Here is a 19,720-nt window from a genome sequence, read left to right on the forward strand (position 1 = left end):
GCTTCACTCACCTCAACTCTGAAATGGTTCAAGGACTCCACAACGCACGCTCTCGGTATTTGTTTGTAGTTTGTCTTCTTCTGCACATTGGTTGTTTGTCAGTCTTCGGGTTTTTTTCACTGATTCTGTCCTGTTTCTCTGTTCTACTATGAACGCCTTTTCATATTTTACTCTGGAAGAACTTTGAAGAAAGTTTTAGATTCCCATTTATCCCCCCATGAGCAAAGGCCCCTTTCTGCAAGATAAACGCCACTGGGAAGTACATACACGTGGCTGCCGTGAACGTAAGATACAACACCCAGGTGGGGTCCCCGCTCCTAAAGGACCCATTGTGACGCCAGCGGGGGGAACGAGAGCCCCAGCCCAGTCACTGCGGGCTCAGCGCCGCGGCACGGCAGCTGCAGGCTCGGGAGGAGGAGGAGGAGGAGGAGGAGGAGGAGGAGGAGGAGGAGGAGGAGGAGGAGGAGGAGGGGGGGGGGGCGGAGGCAGGTGATCTGAGCGGCGCTGGGCCGCAAGTGGGTGCAGCTTGGTAACTTAGCAACGAGAAGACGCCGGAAACCGGGGCACGAAGCCTGCTTCCAGCCGGTAAATTGGAGGACATGACCGAAATCAGCAGACGCATCGGCAAGAACACACCGCTCTCTGCACTGTCCGCCTTCAGCTTCATCCCCGAGAGACGAGACCCCAATGAGATCACTTACTTTGGTAATCAGAAGAAAGTGAGTGCTAGTTCCGCTTCTATCTCTTACTAGACTTTTCTCAATGATCTCAACATTGGTCGACTGCTAACGATAAAGTACGAGTTTAGTAAGACACCCCAATTGCCCCTCCACCTCTCAATTTATCCCATTTCTGTCCGTAAGTTATTATTAAATCTACTTTCACCTCTGGAAATTCGTTCCGAATGTTACATTTCGTATGGTCTTGAGGCACAAGGGCAGCTGGGCACTCTTCCTCTCCCTCAGCGAATTCTTTCTTTTTAGATACTTATCCAGTGCGATACTAGAGTTGAATTTGCCTTCATTATTACCCTCTGGCAGTACATTTTCAGACCCTACTTGCTCATTGCAAGTTTAAAAAATTGCCTTTGTGCTTGTTCCGGCCAGTTACTTAAACATAAAACAGTACAGCAACAGGAATAGGCCATTCGGCCCAAAATGTCTGTGCTGACCACAATGCCGAGTTAAATAATTCCATCTGCCTGCACATGGTATATACCCCTCCACCTCTGCCTATTCATATCGTTCTTAATGTTCTGTGTCGTATGGTGTGGGCAATAATGGCCCTTCCATGACCATGATTGTTCCTGGCAATTTTTTTTACACAGAGGCGGTTTGCCATTGCCGCCTTCTGGGCAGTGTCTTTACAAGACTGGTGACCCCGGCCATTATCAATACTCTTCGGAGATTGTCAGCCTGGTGGTCAGCGGTCGCCTAATCAGGATTTGTGATATGCACTAGCTGCTCATACGACCATCCACCACCTGCTCCCGTGGCTTCATGTGACCCCGATCACCCGGCTAAACAGGTAGAACACTTTGCAAAATGGTGTCCTGCAGGCTGGCGGAGGGAAGCAGTGCCTCGCCCCTCCTTCAGTGAAGACACATTTCCACCCTGCCTCCTAACCTATTCATATGCCCATCTTAAATATCATTGTCCTATCTGCTTCCATCAATCCCCCACCCCCCCACCCCGGCAGGGCATCTTAAGATTGTATATACTTGTATTCAATGTTTTTGAGTTCTTGATCCTTCAGCTACAGGGAACAATTTCTTGGCATCCACTTTCTGCGCTCTTAATAATTATAACTGCCTGCATCAAATCCCCTTCTTTTGCAAGGAGAATCAATTCTATTTCTTTCAGTCTCTCCACTTAACCAAAGTCCCTCATCTCTGAAAGAACTGAAGTAAATTTCTTTTGCACCCTCTTCAAAACCATTATATCTTTCCTGAAACCTGAGATTCAGCTGGGAAATTGTGGTCCAGTTCTGGCTGAGCAAGTGTTTAATGAAAATTTATTGCGATTTCCTTGTGGTATTCTACACCTTTACCTAACCACTTTCTTGACATGCCTGCAACTTTGGAAAAAGAACTTTGCACATATATTCTTGAATTCTGTTTTTGAACACCTTTTCAAATTTTACCATCTACTTTATATTGATTTTTAAAAATATATTTGTTTTAAAATGTAATCATATTATTTATCACCTCTCTGCCCATTCTGCAAGCCTCAGTATCACAGATAGAAGCAGAGTCAGGCCATTTGGCCCATTGAGTCTGCTTCACCATTTCATCATGGCTGATCTATTTTGCATTTCAACACCATTCTCCTGCCTCCTCCCTGCAACCTTCCACGCCCTGTCTAATCAAGAACCTAATGACCTCCACCTTCAATATGTCTCCTTCAACTTGACCATTCTGTACTTTACAGTTCACGATATTTCAAGTTTGTGAATTCTGTTTATTTGGAGAGCACAAATCATTAGTGTTTGATTTTATACCTACTCTCTGGGGAACTCGTCTGTGCACTAAGCAAGCTTTTACTACTACTCTTGTTTTCTGTTATGTAGCCAATTATCCATCTTTCCAGTGACAGCCCCCTTTTAATCCATGAATTTATTAACAAATACATATATGTCACAATTTACTATTTTGAGATTCATTTTCTTGTGGGACTTCACAGTAAGTACAAAGAAACACAGTAGAGTCGGTGAAAACCGCACTGAACAAAGACGGGCAATGTGCAGAAGACAACAACCTGTGTAAATACTAAAAGAAAGGGGAAAAACAGAATCATAATAATAAATAAGCAATAGATTTTGAGAACATCAGTTGTCGGGTCTCTGAAAGGGAGTCCATAGATGGTGGGAACAATTCAATGTTGGGGTGAGTGAAGCTGAGTAAAGTTATCCCTTCTGGTTTAAGAGTCTGATAGTTGAGGGGTAATTACTGTTCCTAAACCTGGTGCTGTGGGTCTTGAGGCTCCTGTACCACCTCTGACAATGTTCCTTGTAGATGTGCTCAATGGTGGGAAGGGATGGACTGGACTGTATCCAGTACATTTTGTAATCTTAATGCGGCACCTTTACACCTTCTCTCGTGAACTTAGTTATTGGGTATATTTAAGTTGGTAGGTTCTTGATTAATCAGGGTGTCAGAAGTACAGGCAGGAGAATGGGGTTGAGAAGGACAATAGGTCAGCCATGAAGCAGACTTGATGGGCCAAATGGCTCAATTCTGCTCCTGAATCTTATGGAAATGTCTTTACCCCTGTATCATCAGAAAATAACTCTATGCTGGCTTTCTCCAAGCTATCACATTTGACCAAGTGACTGCTAATCCTGTCTCTGATCATTGCTCTGGAACTTTTCCCTGCTCTGAGGTTGAAGTAAACAGTGTATAGGTGTTGGGTTTATCCCTGCATCTTTCTTCATTAAACAATGGTCTAAAATTGGAAATTTTCAGTCCTTGGACACCACCACTAAATCTAGATGTTTGGAATATTGTGCCCAGAATTTCTGCCATTTCCTTCCTTACTTATCTCTTTTTTGGACCTGGCTGGTGGCGTAGTGGCATCAGTGCAGGACTGCGGGGTGGGAGGTCGCGAGATCGAAGCCAGCCGGTTCCCCTGCACACTTTCCATCCGTGCTGGGTTAAGAGCTGGTGATCTCTTTGAAAAACTCACCCGGCAGAAGGCAATGGCAAACCACCGCTGTAACTTGCCTCGTGTGCGATTCCCAACTGCGTCAGAGTGGCGTGGGAGGAAGTCGTCGGCTAACTGGAAAAATTCTGGATGCGACCTACCTTTCTTTTACTCATTTCCTTAACACTGCCTTCGTCATGAACTGAATCTCCCACATCAGAGAGCGGATGGAAGCACTTGGTCAATATGTTGAACTACTTTAGTGAAAATTCACCTTGGACCTACTAAACCAAAATGTTGACAGTCTAATCAACCTAAAGTACTGGCTAGCGAGGAGGATGAAATCACTTAAGGAGATACGGAGATTGTGGTGACTTTGGAGTTCCCAATATTTCGCTGGAGAAAGTTATACACCATATTGCGGTGGATCTGGAGTCTTGTGGGCCTTATTGGCTCTGTGCTTTCTTAAAATATATTAACGAAGTAGGTAGTTTTTACAGCTGTGGTTTCATTGTTCATAAGACATAGGACCACTCGGCCCATCAATTCTGCCCCACCATTCTATCACCCCTCTCAACCCCATTCTCCTGCCTTCTCCCTATAATCTTTGATGACCCAATTAATCATGAACCTATCAACCTCTGCTTTAAATATACCCAATAACTTGGCCTCCACAATTGTCTGTGACAATGAATTTCACAGACTCACTGTCGAAAGAAATTTCTCCTCATCTGTTCTAAAGGGATGTTGTATTCTGAAATTCTGCACTATGGTCCTAGACTCCTCCACTATAGGAAACATCCTCTTCACATACACTCTATATTCAATAGGTAATTATAACAGATGCTACTGTTTTCATTTCATTCTGTAATTGACTGAATTTAAATTTCCCAGCTATAATAGTGTGATATAATCTTTATTTTAGATCAGCGGTCCTGGTTTCTGAATTACCAGATTATTAATCAAACCCGGCATCAGATATCCCAAATTTCATTGAACATGTGGAAGCCTTGTCTGCTGCGTTCACCAGCAAATTTGATGTGTGTTTCATGTGAATCTTTTAGGTTTCAGCTGCACTTTTGATGGAGCTACGATAACACACAGCAGCAGCAGCAGCTTCGAGGGAATTCCAGCCCACATAAAGGCAGTTTATAGTGGAAGGGAGTAAGAAAACAAATACTTCCCTTCAACACCACAGCGACAAAGTCAGAGTATAAAGTAAATTGAAGTTCTTCTCTATTTATGACTGAACAAGGTCTTTCTATAGTTGTTAAGGTATTTTGTTTTCCTTTTAGGAAGTGTCGGTGCTGATTTATGATCAGGTTTTTAAAGTGCAACAAGGATATAATAATAAGATTCATCGCGATGACCGAGAATACAGCCACAGCCAAGGTCTTGATGTGAATGCAGAGGTGTGTTAAAGTTTTGCTCTGTTAAAATGGACACCACTATCACTGTGTTATTGTCCCTGGGTGAATTGGTGTTATCCAACCTTCAGGAAAATGGGCTTTCCAAATGATAGTGCCCAGAAGGAATGTTGTAAACAAGCATTTCTTTTCCCATTCTTTAATATTGTTATGGTAAACAATTGGTTGTTTAAAGAATCACAGCATTGTGCAGCACAGGAACAGGCTCTTTGAATCACTACCAAGTACTCTTCTGTACTAATTCCATTGACCAGTGCTCGATCATTAGTCTTCAAGTGTTCCCCTACGATGCTGTGCAAAAGTGTTAGGCACATACAGTATATGCAGCTAGTGTGCCTATATCGTTTGCACAGTACTGTATTTGGTTCCACCACTGTCTGTGAGGAATTTGTATGTTCTCCTCATGACTGCATGGGTTTCCTCCGGGTCCTCCAGTTTCCTCCCACATTCCAAAAGACGTACTGGTTGGTAGGTTAATTGGTCATTGTAAAAGGTCCCGTGACTAGGCTGGGATTAAATCGGGGGTTGCTGGCCAGTGTGGCTCAAAGAGCCAGAAAGGCCTATTACACACTGTATCTCAATAAAAATTTGTCAACTTGGAGTGCTAGGGGAGGGGTGTGGGACAGGTGGCAGAGATGGACTGCCAGGGGCAGGAGTTGCTGTGGGTGCAGACATACTCAGCCCTGAGACACCGGACGGTGTCATTTGATTCCAAACAAATGGTTTATTGATCATTACAGAATGCCTCCCTGGTGGTCTCCACTCCCTCCCCCCTCCCTTCCCCTTTCCCAACCGTGATTCCCCTCTTCCTGCTCTTTTCCACTATAGAGACCCATATCAGAATCAGGTTTATCATCACCCACATATGCTGCGAAATTTGTCTTTTTTTCACAGCAGCAGTACAGTTACTGTAAATTTACTACAGTATTGTGCAAAAGTCTTAGGCACTATATATATATATATATATATATATATATATATATATATATATATATCTAAGACTTTTGCTCAGAACTGAACTTACTTGAAAGTTTTCAGTCCCTGTCTTCACCAGCTACTGTGGCACAGTTATTCAGAATCTAACACTCGCAGGAAAAACACCCTCAGATCCCCTGTAAACCTCCTGCACTCTCCTACAGAACCTATGTCCAATGAGGAAGCGTTTCTTACCAACCACCTTACCATTGCCCCTCCTGTTTAATCGCATCAGCAACAACAATGAATACAAACAAAAATGCTCAATACTTAATAAAGTACTTATGCCAAATGGCTTGTAATAATTTTGGAAAATTCTTGTTAAATGTTTCCCTATCTAAACTATTCAAAATCAGGTGAGCGAGTGGCAGAATGGAGAAGAATTATGGAATCACTTTTAGACACCAACATGATTCTCCTATCACTACCCATTCTGAGTTTTTTTTATTAGTCTGGAATCCCTCGTTTTAGCACAGTAGCCCCTTGTTTGACCACTCTCCGAGAATGCCTGAATCCTCAGTGTTAATTGGGCCGGGTGAGTCACAATAAAATAAAAGCTCCAATGGTTGGGATCACCCATCTTGTAATGACACTGCCCAGAAGAAGGCAATGGCAAAGAACTCTCGATAGAAAAATTTGTCAAGAACAATCACGGTCACCAGGATAGCCTACAGCACATAATGATGATGACCATGGTTCTTGAAAATACTTAGCAAATCTATTTGTAGTTGTCAGTTCCTGTTAGGATAGTGCTTTTTTATTGAAGCACATGTTGCTCTTCAGTGAAGTTAAAATAGAAATAGCCCATGAGCACTATTCAAATATGGGTTCTTGTTGAGAGCCTTTCTTCTTTTCTTCCTCCCCCATCTCTGGGCTGTGAAGGAGGGAAGGGTTAGAGCAACACATCATGGGTCACAGGGTACTGTGCTGTACTGTTCTACGTCCTGTCTCCATCCTCCTTTGGAGCCGTCTTCATCCCTGGTGCTTTCTATTCTCACCACCATGGTCATGCCCATGAGCAGCTGCATTTTATTTTAGTTAGAGATACAGCCCAAAGGGACCACGCCGCCCAATTATACCCATATGACCAACTAACCTACTAACTCCTGCATCTCTGAAATGGTGAAGGAAACCAGAACACTCTGAAGAAGCCCACAGGTCATGGGGAGAACATATAAACTTCTTACTGCCAGTAGAGGAATTGAATCTGGATGCTGTAACTGTAATAGCCTTACTTAATCTGCTACACTGATGTGCTGCCCCTGGAAATTTTAAACTTTGGGCAAACCCACAACAGCTGGCCTGGAGAGACACACTCAATGAATCAGGAACAGCTTTTTCCCCTTTGCCATCAGACTTTTGAATGGATATTGAATCTACAAACACTACCTCACTTTTTTTTGTTAAATTGAATAATTAGTGCTTTATATATCTATTTCTTGCTGTAATTCACAATGTTTATTTTTGTATGTTAGAATGTACAAATTTCACAACATATGCTGTTGATAGTAAAACTGATTCTGATATCGCTGTTGTAGATTTTTAACGACCTCGAATTATTTTCAGGAAAGCATCTAGTATCACAGAAATAGCCTGTAACAGGAATTCAGCATTTGTTATTAATGTACTAGATTATTCGAATAAATAGCACTGGTGGTGTGTTTTTTTAAAGTGGCAGAATGGCAGCACTAAGTTAAAGTTAGTTTTGTTTTTGATGTATTGACTTGTTTATTTATCTTATGTACATCCAGCCATTTTTGCACTATTGTCAAGTGGCCATCAAGTCAAAATTTTCAAGCATAAAATTGGCAGCTCTGGAGGCCAAGTAATTGGACATATTTAAGGCAGAGGTTGATAGATTCTTGATTAGTCAGGGAAGGCAGGAGATTGTGGCTGAGAGGAAAATGGATCAGTCATGATGAAATGGTGGAACAGTCTCAATGGGCCAAATGGCCTCATGCTGCTCCTGTATCTTATGGCCACTAAATTATTAAAATACTTTAGAATAAACGATTGGCTATTTTGGACTTACATGATGCAAGTTTTTCACAAGCAAATTTCCAGGGCGATGAGTGGGAAGGGAAGTTGAGGGGTCAGGGTTGAAGTAGGAAGGTGGTGGCGATCCAAAATTTAAAAAGAGTGGGATACACGTGAAAGTATAAGGTAGCAGCATCTGGTTCAGTTTTTACTCCTGTCTCAGTGGTTGATCTTTCAGAATTGGAATGAATAGAATTGCTTCTACAAATAGAGGGATGATAACAGTTTGTTGTTCAGGTAGCGAGGATGAAACTTTCTTTTAATATACAGTTCAGAAAATAAATACATACTATCCTTTGTGAAATTTAGTCAGCCATGATAGATGTAGCAGTGATGTTCTTGTATTTCCCATCTTTCAGAGAAAATAATTTTATTTTGAGGAACTGTGTAATCTTTAAACAATGAGATAGGTTTACTGAGGCAACAAAGGGAATTAGATAAGAAATCAATGTTTCTGAATAAAATATGTAAATTGGGAGAAAATCTGAAATTGCATGAAATGACTAAACTTTCCCTTTTATTCTGCTTCACTGAACTATTCTAAGCACTTTTTGTTTAGGTGTCACAGTTTCAAACACTTTTCAGCAACATCTGCTTTGTGTGTCACGCAGGAGAAAGCTCGAACAGTTCCAGTCTTATCATCATCACTCTACGGTAAACATCCCCAACTCGAGCAAACCAGTCGTACTTTTGTCAGAGTTGCCCGAGTGCAAACAGAATTTTACAGAAGAAATGGCATTGCGAACAATCTGGAAGAAAATCAGGAATAAAAAGAAACACGGGAGTAACATCAGACTGATTATTGCTTCAGTGCAGCTGGAATTTTAAATAAATGTACATCTCTCTTTTTCATTGTAGAGAATTCCTAACTAAAAATTGGAACTTTACACTTGATTGGGAATGTTCTTCATGTATATTATTTGCATCTAATCTACATGGTGAAAAATGCTTTTTGCACTTTATCTGTTAATTGATCTGTAAGAAATTAGTCTCCCTGGTTATTAGCACTAAACATGGAGAGTAGTGTATGTAAGTGAATTTACTAAGCAGACTATATAATATATTACATAGTACTCATAATCAAAGGTAAAATTCTCCTCAATCGCTTTGGTTCCTTCTCAGCCCAGTTCAGGAAAACTGATAATCCGACATCTTTTGACTTTGGTTCTATTGTTGGATGATATTCAAGACCATTCAATGTTACTCTAATTGATAACCAAATGCACTTTTAATTGACTTTTTTTGAACATATTACATATGGGAATAATAGTCAGTGGCCACTTTATTAGATACAAATATCTAATTATGTGGCAGCAACTCAATGCATAAAAGCATGCAGACATGGTCAAGAGATTCACTCGTTGTTCAAACCAAACATCAGAATGGGGAAGAAATGTGATCTAAGTGACTTTGACCGTGGAATGAATGTTGGTGCCAGGTGGGGTGATTTGAGTATCTCAGAAACTGCAGATCTCCTCGCTTTTTTTGCGCACAACAGTCTCTAGAGTTTACAGAAAATGGTGCAATGTTTAAAAAACCCAGTGAGTGACAGTTCTATTTGTGAAATCACCTTGTTAATGACACAGGTTAGAGGAGAATGGTTGGACAAGTTCAGGTTGACAGGAAGGCAACAGTAAATCAAATAGACATGGGTTACAACAGTGCTGTGCAGAAGAACATTTCTGAATGTACGATGTGTTGAACCTCAACGTGGATAGGCTACAGCAGCACCAGGCCACGAGCCTAAACTCAGTGGCCATTTTATTAGGCACAGGGGGTACCTACTAAAGTGACCACTCAGTGTATGTCTTCCGGTGAGCGTGTTTTGGCTGCACCCCTGGCCCACGCTCCAGACCGTGGCCCCAGTTCTGGGCACGTGCTTGGACTCTGGACTTCCCCCTCACATTCTGGACTAGGGGCCAAACTCTCATGATTTGTGAGCAATCGGATGCCAGGTTATTAAAGTTTTCCTATATTCAAAATGGGCATCATCACTATGAAAAGACACAGGGAGCCACACACTGAGAGATGCAATTTAACCATTCTTCAAGCAAGAGAAAATCTGCAAATCCATGCAACACCTGCACAGTGCTGGTGGAACTCAGCAGGTCAGACAGCATTCACGGAAAAGAGTTATCAGTCAACGTTTTGAACCGAGCCCTTTCATCTATTTTTTCCATAGATCCTGCCTGAGCTGCTGAGTTCTTGCAGCATTTGGTGTGTGTTGCAGAGAGAAGAGGGGGGAAAGAGAGAGATATTGAGATTCCCTTTGGTGGTTTACCTTGCTTCTGCACTTAAGTTCTTCTCTCAGCACTTGACAGTTTCAGCAAGACAGCACTTCAGTACTGCACCAGAGTGCCAGTATTAATATTCAAATTTGTAAATGGTACACTGAATCTAGTCTGTTCTTTTGAAGGGTGCATATATTTTTAAAAACTTGTGTAATTATTCCAAAGAGAAACAGTAATTTCTCTGCAGTGCCAGTATTTATCCCTTAATTTAACCAGTGCCACTATTAGTGGTTTAAGGTGTGTCATCATCCCATTGAATGCAATATCTCACCTTGAAGAAATTGACTGGCAATTTTTCTGACTGTCAATTGTCTCGTGGCCTGGGGATTGTACCGTCACAAGGATTCGTGAGATTGGAGCCTCACAACTCTTTAGTCAAGGGAAGTCTTGAGCACAGAGGCCTCAGGATTCTAGGCACATTATCATCATCTTTTGCTCTTTTGACCTTTTTGCTTTCTAATCATCTAGTGTTACGACTTTAATAGAGTAAGAGACGTAGCAGGTGCTGTTCTAACAACATGGAGCAAACAACCCTAGTGACTCTCTACCTTCACTTTCTCAAAGTCACTGATGACATTGCCGTGTAGGATAAAGACTGAGCTAAGAATAACCATGCAAAGGTTGAAGGGACAGTGAGTTGCTCCTCTAGATTGCGCTGACATTCTAGGTTAGCTTGCACTAACCAACAATTCACACAGTGCTCTGGTAATCATTGTCAATATAAACTATCTCCATATGACTAAAGACACATTAAAAAAAACTAATTGAACTGGCCTCTAGAACAGGGGGTCCCTGCACCCCTTGCTTAATGGCATTGGTCCATGGCATAAGAAGGTTGGGAACCCCTGTTTTAGAACATTGAACAGTTTCTTTCCTTTGTTATACCTGAACGTTAAACATGAATTTTCCATCTTCCTTTCTCAAGGTGAATACTTACCTCCCCTTCGCCAATTCCTGAAAATATTTTTAGTAATTATCTAATAAAGTAACTGAAATTTAAAATGAAAATTAAGATACTAAAACTGTCAGTCTTGTATGCTGCTTCCTCCAGTCTACAGATGCTGATTTTAGTTGTTGAATTTAAATCTAGAGGCTCTTTATACCCCTCTGTACTCTCAGTGATTCATTAGCAGGTCAAATCTGCTCGCACGAACAAGGGCAATGATTTGAGGATTTCTGCCAATTCCACTCAGAAAAAATGAATGACTGAGTTGCAACCTTGGGGCCTCTTAATTAATATTCCATTGGACATTAACTGTTCTCTCACAATAGAATCAGGAAGGAAGAATATTTGCTCTTGTCATCATTGCATTCAAAAACAGAACCATGCTTGCTGGGTGACCTCACCTAAGCCCATTTGCTTGACATATTGCTTGGCAGTGAAGAAGATATTGAGGACTGGCCAGATTAGGGAAATGAGATGTAGAAGCAGTGTCTGAAAGACTGGGAGGTGGTGAACACTTTGCAAGAAAACTATATAAGTAGAAAGGGTTGTTGGAAAATGCTGACAAAAATGAAAACACTGCTTTGTGAATGTGATCCCTCAATTTTGTTTGGATTATTAGTTTAAATTTTATTCAACCCTACATGAATGGCCATGAATACAACCAAATGAGACAATAGACAATAGGTGCAGGAGTAGTCCATTCAGCCCTTCGAGCCAGCACCACCATTCACTGTGATCATGGCTGATCATCCACAATCAGTACCCTTTTCCTGCCTTCTCCCCATATCCCTTCACTCCGCTATCTTTAAGAGCTCTATCTAACTCTTTCTTGAAAGAATCCAGAGAATTGGCCTCCACTGCCTTCTGAGGCAGAGCATTCCACAGAACCACAACCCTCTGTGTGAAAAAGTTTTTCCTCAACTCCGTTCCAAATGGTCTACCCCTTATTCTTAAACTGTGGCCTCTGGTTCTGGACTCCCCCAACATCGGGAACACGTTTCCTGCCTCTAGTCTGTCCAATCTCTTAATAATCTTATATGTTTTAATCAGATCCCCTCTCATCCTTCTATATTTCAGTGTATACAAGCCCAGTCGCTCCAATCTTTCAACATATGACAGTCCCGCCATCCTGGGAATTAACCTCGTGAACCTACGCTGCACTCCCTCAATAGCAAGAATGTCCTTCCTCAAATTTGGAGACCAAAACTGCACACAGTACTCTGGGGTCAAGGTGCTAAACACAATACCGACAGTCACACAGCACATACAAGGTAGCGAGCACGTAAAAATATCAGTAAGATACAGCCATGGAAAAAAAAGTCCTCATCTGGGCCGTGAATGCCACAAAAATCTGCAGTAGACCACAGTAAGCTTGTCTTCTCCTGAGCGAATACTGGGGACGGGGGGGACGGGGGGGGGTAGCAGCATTCAACACCACCCCCAGTCAAGTGGACTGGTTCTAATGCCTCTCCCCTGGCAAGCTGTAAACAGGCACCGCCATGGCTTAAGGTCTGGTCCTCACACATACACGATAGCAAGTACAATATATCAGTAAAATACAACCATGCAAAAAATATATAATTGATGTGTATTTGAAATTATTGAAGTATAAAGAAAATGTTTACTCATTCTTCATACCTGATATATTCCAGTTTCTGCTCCTGATTATTAACCTTTAGTGGACAAATGAAATGGCAGAAATTTGGAGTTTTTTAATTGGTAAACTTCTGCGTAGCAATGAATTAAAAATGGTTCCATTCAGTTCTGGTAGGATGTATCGCAGGACTGGTAAAGATGGTGAGGTAGAATCAAAATCACCAGGAGGTCAGGTATCCCATCATGCAGTTCAACACTGTGTACTATGCAAAGCCCAAGATGGCAGCCGCAGCATTTTGGCGTTTCATCCTATGTTTGTTTCCTTTCTTCAATAATAGCAACTGATGATCCTCTCTAGATTACATATCTACTGGATGTGCTCTCCTGTATTTGACAAACAGTAGCATGCTATTGATGTCTGGGCATCTTTATGGAATTCTGACATTTACTTACAATTCAGCCCATCTGCACGCCGTGTGTTTTCTAAGAAACAGAGCAGCAGCTGGTGATGAGGCAGGCAGGCTGGTGCATTAGTCAGAGTCAGGAAAAGAGGAATATGCTCATTGCTCCCTGAAATACTTCTTTCTAATGTTCTAACATCGATAATTCTCATGGTTTTAAAATTCATTCACATTTTATGCTCTGCCATAAAATTATATCATGCAGGAATTGCCCAGCTCTTCTTAACTGGATGATGAAGGCTTGCTAACGGGGAACCTCAAGTAGTTAGAAGCGCTTGTCTGCACCCAACCATCTAAGTTTGTAACCTGGACAATGCAATTTCTTCCACTGGGATCCAGGCTGTAGTTCTACACCTGGTACAGCAGATGGAGGGCAACATGGGGCCTGGTGCAGTATATGAGGCCAGCAGTAGAGAAACGAACAATACTGGGGACCTGACTCACTGGCGGCCAAACCTGTTGTCCTTTGACATTCCCAATCACACAGAATCTGACAAAAATCAATAAATTTATATCTTTTAAACATTGTTAATCTTTTTTTAAAGTTACAAGTGAAAATAACATAGAATCATAAAGCCATTTAAAATAATTTAATTAAATAAAAAGATTTACTTACTTTTCTTCCAGCAGCTGATTATTTTTTTTCTACTGTGTAGTCATGCCTCACTCTACTTACACTAGGAGAATTAAGCATAGCTCAAAAGACAGATATACATAGCTTTATCCTGTATCTCATTAAGTGGCCACTGAGTGTATGTTTATGGTTAAGGCTGTTGTAGCCGTTCCACTTCAATGTTTGATGTGTTGTGCATCCAGAGATGCTCTTCTCCACACCATTGCTGAAACTCGTGATTATTTGAGCTACTGTCCTCTTCCTGTCAGATTGAACCAGCCTGGCCATTCTCCTCTGATCTCTCTCATTAACAAGGTATATTTGCCCACAGATCTAGCAAACATTGGATTTTTTTTTGCTTAGCACACTATTCTCTGTAAACTCTAGAGACTGTTGTGCATGAAAGTCCCACGAGATCAGCAGTTTCTTAGATCCTCCAAACATCCCATCTGGCACCAACAATCATTCCACGGTCAAAATCACTTAGATCAAATTTCTTCCCCATACTGATATTTGGTCTGAACTCTTGATAACTCCTGACTAGATGCATAAGAGCATAAGACATAGGAGCAGAATTAGGCTAGCCCATCAAGTCTGCTCCGCCATTCAATCATGGCTGATCCTTTTTTATAAAATCTCCTCCTCAACCCCAGTCCCTAGCCTTCTCCCCATATCCAATCAAGAACCTATGAAACTTTGCCTTCAATACACCCAACAAACTAGCTTCCACAGCTGTAAATTCCACAAATTCACCACCCTTTGGTTAAAGAAATTTCTCCGCATCTCTGTTTTGAAAGGGTGTCCCTCTACCCGAAGGCTGTGCCCTCTTGTCCTAGACTCTCCCACCTTGGGGAACGTCCTATCCACATCTACCCTGAGATCTACAAACAGATACCCCCTCATCTTTCTGAATTCCAGCGAGTACAGACCCAGAGCCATCAAACATTCCTCATATGATAACCCTTTCATTCCTGCAACCATCCTTATGAATGTCTTCTGGACCCTCTCCAATGCCAGCACATCCTTTCTAAGATGAGGGGCCCAAAACTGTTCACAATATTCAAGGTCAGGCCTTACCAGTGCCTTATAACACCTCAGCATCACATCCTTCCTCTTGTATTGTAGACCTCTTAAAATGAATGCCAACATGGCATTTGCCTTCCTCACCACTGACTCGAACCACAAGCCTGAACTGGTGCATACCTTAATGCATTGAGTTACTGCCACCACATGATTGGCTGATTAGGTACTTGCACTAATGAGCAAGAGTACAGGTGACCCTAATAAAGTGGCCACTTTAAAGTGGATAAGCAGATTTCCCAGCCCAGAGTGTAAACTTGCAGCCAGGCAGTCTTGTGCCCAGTGTCCTAGAAGGTGAACGTTGTGCTTGGGAATTACTGAGCTATGGGCATATCCATCTGCAGAACTGTACTGGAGCAAATTCCCTGCCAAGATCCAGTGTTTTATTCAAAGAGCCCAGATGGATGATGGCTGCTACTGGGAAACATAGTAAAGTTACAGGTAATTGAGAAGCAATCTTCATTAATGATACAAGTCTGCAGAAGAAAGCCATCTGCTGTGGGTTTCTAAGGCAAGAGCTATGGTACTGTGTCTGATGCCTTAGTCCTTGTACTTGACAGAGTATAATTCCTCAGGGGACCTCAAGCACAACCTCTATGTACTCCCAAAGGTAGCATATTATATTTTCTAAGCTGGAGACTTCATGTTCACTCTGTAAATACATAAATTTCCAATGGCAGATGTAAGATCAGCAGGCACTAGATCACAGTTAATTAGATATGAGTTCTGTTACTTACACCAGGAACTGCAAGGTAACTGAAGCTGAAGGATTGTTTATGATATCAGTTCAAAGAGCCACAGTTCACTGTTCATTGCTTTTACTGGAAGAATTCACAATGCTTACAATGAAGGGTCAGTTATTTTACTGAGAGAGTCTTCCATGATGAGGAAGCCCATAAGGTGAGGATTAGGCGAACACAGAGTTCTCCCAGTCCATGATCTTTCACCTATGATCCTCCACATCCAACCTATAAATCTCTGGTTGGACCACACTTAGAGTATTGTAGCAACACACATCAAAGATGCTGGTGAACGTAGCAGGCCCAGCAGCATCTCTAGGAAGAGGTACAGTCGACATTTCGGGCCGAGACCCTTTGTCAGGACTAACTGAAGGAAGAGTTAGTAAGAGATGTGTTCAATTCTGGTTGCCTCACTGTAGGAAGGATGTGTAAGTTTTAAAGAGAGTGCTGAGGAGAATAGATCAGCTGCACACTATGCCTGAGGAGCAGGTCAGAAGTTGGACATCCAACAGAAATTGACAGTCCGGACCCTCTCCACTGACAAATAAGGCACCAGTCAGGAATGTGTTGGACTATCTCGATTTGCCTAGATGGGTGCAGCAAGATAAACACTCCACCCTTTCCAGGACAAAGCAGCCTGCCATTCACAGTCATTCCTTCCATCACCAGCACACAGTGGCTCTATTATATACCGTCTACAAAATACACTACAGTTATCCAGCCAGGCTACACCGACAAACCCACAACCTCTACTACCAAGAAAGATAAAGACATTAGGAATATGTCACCAGCAGGCTCTGCTTGAAGTTGCACACCATCTTGACATAGAAATACACTCAGTGGCCATTTTTCTGGGTACCTCCTGGACCTAAGGAAGTGGCCAATCAGTGTACGTTTGTGGTCGTCTGTCGCTGTAGCCCATCCACTTCAAGGTGCGATGTGGTTTGCATTCAGAGGCGTACTTCTGCACACCACTGTTGTAACTGTAGTTATTTGAATTACTGTCACCTTCCCGTCAGCTTGAACCAGTTTAGCTATTTTCCTCTGACCTCTCTCATTAACAAGGCATTCTCACACATAGAACTGGATGTTTTTTTTTTGTTTTTTGTATCATTCTCTGTAAAACTCTAGAGACTATTGTGCGTGAAAATCCCAGGAGATCAGCAGTTTCTGAGGTACTCAAGCCACCCATCTGGTACCAACAATCATTCCATGGTCAAAGTCACTTCAAACACATTTCTTCCCCATTCTGATACCCGGTCTGAACAACAACCGAACCTCCTGACCACATCTGCATGCTTTTATGGAGTTGCTGCCATGTGATTGGCTGACCAGAAATTTGCATTTATGCATAGGTGTTCAGGTGTACCTAATAAAGTGGCCACTGAGTGAACAATGCTGTCTTTTCCTCATCCTTTCTTTGTTGGAAATACTGGAACTTCCTGACCACTGGAATTTGGGAGCAGATTCATCAGAAGGACTGCAATAATTCTCAAAGATGGTTGTCCAGTAAGTTCTCAAGGACAGTTAGGAATGGGCAATAAATGCCTGTCTCGCTGTGATGCCCAGATCCAAGCTGGATGAATTTAGATATTAATAGCTCTACATTTCCAAAACATAGGGAAATGATGTGCAACGAAGGATAGATCCCCACAAAAAACATAAATATACAGGGTGAGGGTTTGATAAACTGAGGAAACAATAAGTATATTTAGTAGTTCTTAAACGTGCAGAGATATTTATTTAGAGATACAACATGGAACAGGCCTTTCTGGCCAATGACCACACCACTCAGCAACCCTACTCTTTACTCTAGCCTGATCTCTGGACAATTTACAATGACCAATTAACCTTCTAACCAGTACTTCTTTGTACTGTGGTAGGAAACTGGAGCACCCAGAGGAAATCCAAATGATTCACGGGCAAAACATACTAATTTCTACAGACAGCGGCGGAATTGAACTCAAAACTCTGAAATGCCCTGAGCTGTAAAAGCCTTGTGCTAATGACTACACTATCAAGGCACAATGGTAAACCAAAGAAAAATTAAAAATGCAAACCTAAAAGTTAGTTAAAACACATAAGTGCATGTAAAAATTAAGAATTAAAATTTTAAAGAAAAATAATTTTAATTATAACTTACTCTGCCCCTGATCCATAGGTCTACAATCCTCCTTGTGGTCCTGCACCTTGCCAATGGCCTGAACTGCCTCAGGGTTTAAGCAATGATTTTTCCCAGTATAATGCTGGGAAGTCCCTGCAAGACTGGGCTCCAGTGCAGGAATCCGTAGGGATAGTTACCCACCGATGATTGATTTACTTTGACCCTCTCACTGGCATCACTCGTTTTGAGTTCCAATCCATCAGTGATCAGGTCTTGATTCCTCTGTATTGGTTCTAAGGTAACTTAGGGATACAGAGACCATTTACATACAGTTTGACATGCTGAGAGTGTTTACAGAAAGCAAGAACCAGTAATGAAAACCTGGTCACTAGCGGCCGAAGCTGTCGTCTACAGAGCAGGTAAATGAGGTCAACCTGAAAGCATCAGAGCACTTGTTTATTTTTCCATAGAGCAACAACAAATGACAGATTCTGGAAATAGAAGAACATACAAACGTTTAATAAGTTCTTATAAAACAATGTAACAATGCAAGACACATTTTAGAAACAGGTCCGTGTTAAGTAATTCATTTCCAAAAGCAAAAACCTGTAGATGCTGGAAATCCGAAATAAAAACCGAGAATATTAGAGCTGCTCAAGCAGCATGGATGGACAGAGAATCAGTTCATTGATTTGAACCATTAACTGATTCTCTCCTCACATATGCTGCCCGACCGGCTGAGTATTTCTAGCATTCTGTAAGTAATTCAATTAGTTTGCTCAGTTGAGGCGAATAAGCTATCCACAGCACACATGAATATTCTAAGTTGGATGAATTTAGATATTAATAGCTCTACATTTCCAAAACATAGGCAACTGATGTGCAGCTAAGGATAGAATCAAACCTATGTACAAGTGTTATTACTTGAGATCTCTCCTTCAAAGGCTTGTCTTACTCAGCTGCTTAACCTTTATCTTTTTGATGTCGAGTGTTCAGTATTTCAGGTCACCATATTTCCTTGCGATAGTGATCGAGTCATTTCCGTGTTTACAAAGTATGTTTTAAGTTCTCCTTTCCCTTTGACATTTATAATTCCCCTGCAGGTACAGTTGTAGCCGAGTGTTTGTAAGATGTTACTTGTTTCTTCTGTGGTCTGGGAATAGATAAAAATAGCGATGGAGACCAGTCATTACTGCAGTAATTTTCACTTTTTATTTATTTATCTGTTTGTTTTGTATTTAGAGATACAGTGGGGAATAAACCCTACCAGCCCTTTGAGCCGTGCTGCCACCAACACCCGATTTAACCCCAGCCTCGTTACAGGACAATTTACAATGACCAATTAACCGACCAATCAGTACATCTTCGGACTGTTGGGGGAGTCCGGAGCACCTGGAGAAAACCTACACATTCCACGGGAGGATGTACAGAGGAAGCCAGCATTGAACTCCAGACACCAACACCCTGAGCTGTAATAACATTGCACTAACCGCTACACTATCATATTGTGTAATGGTATTTTCTTGAGACTTCAGTCTCTAACACGGTATTGTCAAATATGTCAACAGAAATGGCATTTTATTCTTTAGGTTTCCTACCTAATTGTTTTTCACTTCCAGACAATTTTGGGCGATAAAAAGAGCTAAATGCAAAAACAAGTTAACTACCAGCTTTTAACCCAAGAGAATTACATTAAATTTGATCTGTTAATGTTTGCCTAGAGCCCACAATTAAATTGCAGAAGAGATGTATTTGCACCTGTGTGCAGTCCGCCACAAAAGGCAGGATTTCTCGTTGGCTGCCCTCTCA

The 19,720-nt window shown here is 41.7% G+C and overlaps 2 protein-coding genes across 2 annotated transcripts in view; one reads left to right on the forward strand and one right to left on the reverse strand.

The window, feature by feature from the left end:
* Positions 1–541: 541 nt before the first annotated feature.
* cfap90 (cilia and flagella associated protein 90) lies at positions 542–9,029 on the forward strand. Its single transcript, XM_072283014.1, has 3 exons — positions 542–719; positions 4,937–5,053; positions 8,692–9,029. Exons 1-3 carry the CDS (start codon positions 600–602, stop codon positions 8,848–8,850), a joined length of 396 nt encoding a protein of 131 aa, XP_072139115.1. The 5' UTR covers positions 542–599; the 3' UTR covers positions 8,851–9,029.
* A 9,411-nt stretch (positions 9,030–18,440) lies between these two features.
* The window catches only part of LOC140212452 (adenylate cyclase type 2-like), a 507,180-nt gene continuing 505,900 nt past the window's right edge, over positions 18,441–19,720 (reverse strand). Inside the window, exon 26 of the mRNA XM_072283265.1 lies at positions 18,441–19,064. Coding sequence (XP_072139366.1) covers positions 18,912–19,064 — 153 coding nt within the window. The 3' untranslated portion in view covers positions 18,441–18,911. The remainder of the gene's footprint in view (positions 19,065–19,720) is intronic.

This window comes from Mobula birostris, chromosome 19 (genome assembly GCF_030028105.1).
Source record: "Mobula birostris isolate sMobBir1 chromosome 19, sMobBir1.hap1, whole genome shotgun sequence".
Lineage (NCBI taxonomy): Eukaryota > Metazoa > Chordata > Chondrichthyes > Myliobatiformes > Myliobatidae > Mobula > Mobula birostris.